Here is a 6,326-nt window from a genome sequence, read left to right as displayed (position 1 = left end):
ACCCCAGCTCCTGCGCTGGACCCAGACACCTGCACTGGTGGAAGAAAGAAGGAATTCCCATCTGCAGGAAACACCTTATTTTAATTGTCAGTTGAAACCCTGCTGCTGCTAAGACACCTGCAGTTGTCAGTGTTGGGAATCACTATCGAGACTTCCATGCTGGTAAAATTGCAGGTTAATGACCTCTGGGGACTGGAGTTGTCTCCTGACTGTCTTTCCTGATGGGCTGAGGAGGCCACCAGGCAGGATGCCCTTCCTTCTTGTGCGCAGCTGAATCCCAGCATGGTAGCTGGCCCTCAATAATTACTTGTTGAATGAATTAACAAAATTTAAAAGTTATTTCTGTTAATACGGCTCACCTCATTTTAAAGTTCAAGCCTTGACATTCCGAATTCTCTGATGATATCCCTTCACCTCACTGATCCTCAGTCTCCTGACCTAATACCTACCCCCGAGGCTGTTGCTGGCATGAATGAGACGATGCATGTGACTTCACTTTGCAAACCCCAAGGACTGTGCATGAACGGAGGGCCCAAAGGTTGAACTTTCATGAACCTGCTCTCGACATACTTTAAAAGGTCTGCTCTTGACAGAGTCCCGGTATCCCTGGGGTCTTCCCAGACTCCTTTGTCCCTGCCAGCTGGGCCATCTCTTCTGTCTTTGGATTCAGAGCTTGCTCTCCGTCTGCTCCCTTAAGTGGGTACTTCACACCATCCTCTGCTCCCTTTGCCCAGGAGGCAGACTCCGGGTCCACCGTCCTGGCCCTGGAAGCCCAAAGTGAGGATCAGCAAAAGTGCCTCTTAACTCCCCTGGGAGTGCCTGAAAATTAACAACCCAGCGGGTGACATAGATTTTAAAAGTCACAAATTTGCTTTTGTCATTTCTTTTTAGATTTGAAAACCAAGAGCTGGAGCATATTTTCTCAGGCCTGGAGAACTACCAGAAACTTCAAGACCTCAGTCTGCGCTACTGTGGTCTGGGGCCACAGAGTGGGCCGTGGCTGGGCTCGGTCATATGCCAGAGTGCCATCTGGTGAGAAGCAACCCCTGCTCCCCCACCCGCATCTTGGCACTGTTCTGCCTCGGGTTACATAACCAGCTATTTACAGAGCCTGCTGGCCCATGAGTTCCCCTGATTTTTCATTGTTTCTAATCCTCTTTCTCTCTCTTCTAGTTATTTTTGTCTTATTTTTCATAAGTATAAAAGTCCTTTAGTTACATTTGAGAATCAAGGATGTCATGCTAAATGCATGTCTCTGGCCAGCTAACATGGTCACTAGGTCTACTTTTTATGACATGGTCTATTACGTATCATGATTATTGATTTATTATTTTATAAGTAGATCTACTATAATTATTTAAATTTATGAGGTAAAGACCTCATCAATTTGAGAAAGTGGAATTAACGCGAAATGAACAGTGTATTTGACCCCTCCCCCAGTGAGCTGCACCTTGATGGCAATTACTTGCAATGTTCTGGAGCTCTGGCTCTCCTCAGACCTACAGCAGAGTACACAGAGATGCAGGGGAAACAGCAGCCAGCCACAACCTCACCAGACTCCAGGAATCCTCCTCAGCCACCCCAAGGTAAGCTCTGGGGAACTTGCCCTTGAACTCTGCTGGGGCCACCTAAAAGAAGGAAACTCTGCTTTGCTATTGAAAATGATTTTCCCCAGTGGTCAATGGAGATTCTCCTACCTGAGTATGTATGGGAGCAGAATAATGGACCCCCAAAGATGTCTTTGTCCTAATCTTCAGAACCTGTGACTAGGTTACCTCCATGGCAAAAGGGACTTTGCAGGTATGATTAAATTAAGGATCTTGCAAGGGGGGGGGATTATCCTGGATTATCTGGGTGAGTCCAGTGTAATGAGAATCTTTATAAGAGGGAGGCAGGAGGGCCAGAGTCAGGGAGAAGGAGATGTGGCGATGGAACTAGAGACTGGAGTGATGTGAGGAAGGGGCCATGAGCCAGGAATGCAGTAGTTGCCCTTTTGCTGCTGGAAAGGGCAGGAAATGAATCCTTCCCCAGAGCCTCCAGAAGAAACGCAGCTTCACCTATGCCTTGACTTTTGCCTCTAAGACCCATTTCAGACTTCAGACCTCCCAAACTGTAAGGCAATAAACTTGTACTATTTTAAACCACTAAGTTTGTGGTCATTTGTTAAGGCAGCAATAGGAAACTAGTACAGCATGTTAATCAGAATTCTTTCAGTAAAAGTGAAAGCAACCCAAACAAAACTAAAGATAAATAGGCTCACATAACTGGGATGTCCATAGGTGGCACTGTCTTTTGAAATGGCTGATTTCAGGGACTCAAAGCAAGTCATCAGGGGAACCTGAGTTTGCTGCTCTGGACTTTACTTCCCTCCCAAGGGTTGGCCTTCTCTCCCAGTGCAGACAGGCTTCCTACAAACAGGAAACAACAGTTGATGTTGTTTAGTCCCAGGGCTATATCATCATGACTTGTAATCAACCAGAAAGTGTGAGCCTCTTTCTTCTAGTGACTGTGGGGCAAATCCCATAGGAAGACTCTGATTGGCCTTCCTTGAGTCACATACCTACCTATTGGACCAATCCCTATAGCCCAGATCATGGTAAACTGTGATTGGTCAGGACTGATCACACACCCATTGGGGTGGTGGAGCACTGTGCTGGACAGTCCTACTAGAATCACAGGAACTGCAATAAGGAAGTAGCAGTCCCCCCAAAGAAGTAGACAGATGAAGAAGACAGATGCAAGACAGGCGAGAACAAACAGCTGCTTACTCCTCTTATAAAAGGCTTATCGGGCTGACCGAGTGGTGCGTTGGTTAAGAATTGGTTTGGGACGCCAGCTCTGAGCAACAGGGCCCGGTTCGGATCCCACATTAGGGCCAGTGACACTGCGCCCTCTACAGCTAAGATGCTAAACAACAGCTTGACCTGGAGCTGGGCTGCCCGTGAGTTGCCAGCGACAGCGTAGGCTGCAGTGGGGCTGCAGTAGGCTCCTGTAGCTACCATGAGCGGCTGGCAGCCGGCATGAGCTGCCAAGAGCCGCCGTGAGCGTCTGTTCAGGGGCCGGTGACCAATCTGCCTCACACAGGAAGAGCGCAATGATAATACTAACATGGGCCAATGAAGTGACGTCCTCCACAACTAGACTGAAGAACAAAAGGACAGCAACTTGTCTGTTCCCCTTCTCTAATTCCCCAACGCTCTTCCCCTCCCCCAATTCCCCAGTTAAATATTTAAAAAATTAATTAATTTATTAAAAAATAATAAAAGGCTTATCATTTGTTTTAATGGAGCCCAAGCACACATATTCATGATACATTTTAAAGCTGACTACTTTTAATCATTGTTGATAGTAAACCATAGCAGGTGGTTAATAGCACAGACTTAGAATCAGACCTGGGTTCAAATCCTACTTCAGCTGTGCATGACTTTGGGCAAATTGTCCAATTGATCTAACTTCAGCCTGTGCAGCTGCAAAATAAACATAATGATAACAAACCCATAGCATTTAGTGAGGATTAAGTGATATAATGTAAAACAGTCCAATGCCTTACACATAATAAGTACTTGAGGATGTTAATTATCATCACCATCATCATTATTACTATAGCAACAGCAATCTTTTCCTAGGAGAGTAAAATCTTGAAGCCTGCTGGTGAACACAATCACTCTACTTGCTGGAAAAAAATTAAGATAAAGAGCTAAAATCTAACATACTGCATGGTGACTATAGTTAACAATACTGTATTGCATATTTGAAAGTTACTAAAAGAGTAGATCTTAAAAGTTTCCATCCCAAGGAAAAAAATTGTTCACTATGTGCAGTTATGGATATTAACTAGACTTATTGTGGTGATTATTTCGTAGTATATACATATAGCGAATCATTACACCATACACCTGAAACTAATACAATGTTCTATGTTAATTATATCTCAATTTAAAAACACATTATTCACTGACTTGCCCTATAACTAAAAATAGCTGAAGTCAAGGCTACTTTGTGGAAATGAGTGCAAAGAGCTTGTAACTAACAGATTTGTAAATGGTACGGTTATCCCCCATTTAGGAACTTTCAGGCATCAGAATTATATAGGTTATTTGTTGAATTTGATAATTCAGTCAATCCAATAAATATATAAAAGAAAGCTGGAAAAAAAGTTTACTATTAAATATTACTTTCCTTTTGCTATTTTTACCAGCATTCCTGTAAAAAAATCACAGTCCTATTTATGAGGTCCTGTATTATAACTCTAGGATCTAAATAACTAAGTGAATCTGTGATTTTTAAAGAAATCATTGGAAATATAAAAGCACTGCCTCAAGGGATTGTTGTGTGGCAGGCAAGGACAGGTGTGAGAGGTGTGGGATTAGAAAGGTAAAGAAGCGACAAGGATTTGGGGGAGAAATGTAAAGATCTCCTATTCCAGTTATTCTAAGTGGTTTCTGCTGAAAGGGGCTTTAAGGCTTCATTTTAAGGGTTCTGGATTTGTTTTCCCTGGAAGCCAAAAAACCAGGGTCAGAGCTGACCACAGAGAATGCCTGCCCTGTCATTCTTCGCAGCAACCTTAGACAGGGTGCAAACTGTTCCAGCTGGGCCATGCCCTGCGGTCAGTGGTCAGCATACAGAACCTCTTTTAAGTTCCTCTCTTTACTCAGGATCTCAGCAACAACAACAAAACCCACAACAAGTACAATTCTAGGTTCTTCTCTTCCTCTAGGGCTAACTATGACACCTAACAACCTGTGCTTTAGCTAGTCCTGTCAGACCCCGGGAGCTGCCCTGCTCCCTGTCCCTTACAACCCTTGTCTCAAAACAAATGTGCTATAGGCTATTGTACTGCTCCTCACCCCCCACCCCCCAAAAAAAAATTCATGTTGAAGTCCTAATCCCCAAGGTGGTGGTGCTAGGAGTTGATGAGGTTATGAGTGCAGATCCCTACTAAGTGGGATTAGTGCCCTTAAGCAAGAGACCCCAAAAAACTCCCTCACACCTTCTGCCATGTGAGGTCATAGGGAGAAGACTGCCATCTATGAATCAGGAAGCGGGCTCTCATCAGACACTGAATCTGCTGGTGCCTGGATCTTAGACTTCCAGCCTTCGGAACTGCGAGGAATAACTGTTATTTCTAAGCCACTTGCTCAGTCTATGACATTTTGTTATAGCAGCCCAAATACATTAAGACACAGCGTATAAGAACACGTCTAGTGGGTGTGTTTGAGAGGGTATGGATGATTTTAAGGAAACATCCAGATTCTCAACTTCCTTAAGGACCCAATACCTGTGGTTACTACCGTTGGTCACAATCATCATTTTACTTTGTCAAAGAAAGGCACATCCTCTCCTATCCAGTGTCTGAGTAGAGTGTCTTCCTTAGGGTGCAAAAAACAAAGTCAATTCAAAATATTAATGTGTTAAGAAAGTGAATGACTCATAACTCAGTGACAAACCATTTTTTACACATCAGGTGACTTCTGATTTTCGCTTTTCTCATAATTGAAGGAAGACATAATCAAGTTATCAACTGACAGGTCATTAACAATCTTTTTTTTTTGATCAACCAACCACTGTGTGATTTTTAGCCTAAAACTCAGGAGTTCACAGAATTGAATAATAGTTAAATTTGAATTGTAGATGAAAAATAATTTATTATAAGTATTTCCCATGCAATGTTTGAGATATAATACTAAAATAATTATTTTTTGTTTATCTGACATTTAAATGGAATGGGGTGTCCTGTATTGGGGGGGCAAAGGAGGTTACAGTTGGCAATCCTAGTCCATTTCCATCTGTATGAACAAGATTTCTCGGCATTTATAACTATCACAATGAAAAATAGAAATAGTATTGATGTTGAATTCTGCCTCATTTTAGCAGTAATATTCTTTAAAGAATACATGAATGAATTATAAAAACAAATAAATAAAACAGCACCATCCATCTCACTGAGTCATTCAATGAATTTTTATTTTTGTATTTAATTAGACTTTATCAAAATGTATAAATACATGTATGAATCAACCATATATTTCTAAAAATTGATTAATAACTGCAGAAGATATTTTTAATACTTTAGAGCCTTATAATCCCAAGTAATTTTTTAAATTTAAATATTGGTAAATGTAGCATTTTATTACAGAGAAGTATTACAGGATGAGCTATAAAGACTTTCAAATATAAAATTCTGCAAAGTAGAATGGAAATACAAATGAAAGCACCTGAAGAAAAAGGAATAATGTAAAATTTTTGATGACTAAAGAAGAATTTGCTCATGTTTTGGGTTGTTTGGGATTTTTTTTTTTTTTTTTTTTTTTTTTTTTTTTTTTTTT

The 6,326-nt window shown here is 41.6% G+C and overlaps 1 protein-coding gene across 1 annotated transcript in view; it reads left to right on the top strand.

Moving 5' to 3' along the window:
• Positions 1-6,326, top strand: part of LOC109384536 (uncharacterized) — a 45,395-nt gene that overhangs the window by 11,284 nt on the left and 27,785 nt on the right. The window contains exons 2-3 of the mRNA XM_019645962.1: positions 892-1,032; positions 1,441-1,586. Of these exons, the coding sequence (XP_019501507.1) occupies positions 892-1,032; positions 1,441-1,586 (287 nt within the window). The remainder of the gene's footprint in view (positions 1-891; positions 1,033-1,440; positions 1,587-6,326) is intronic.

The sequence above is a fragment of the Hipposideros armiger genome, unplaced genomic scaffold (genome assembly GCF_001890085.2).
Source record: "Hipposideros armiger isolate ML-2016 unplaced genomic scaffold, ASM189008v1 scaffold_96, whole genome shotgun sequence".
Classification (NCBI taxonomy): domain Eukaryota; kingdom Metazoa; phylum Chordata; class Mammalia; order Chiroptera; family Hipposideridae; genus Hipposideros; species Hipposideros armiger.
Note: the sequence above shows the minus strand (reverse complement) of the source record. Positions and strands in the feature narration are given on the sequence as shown.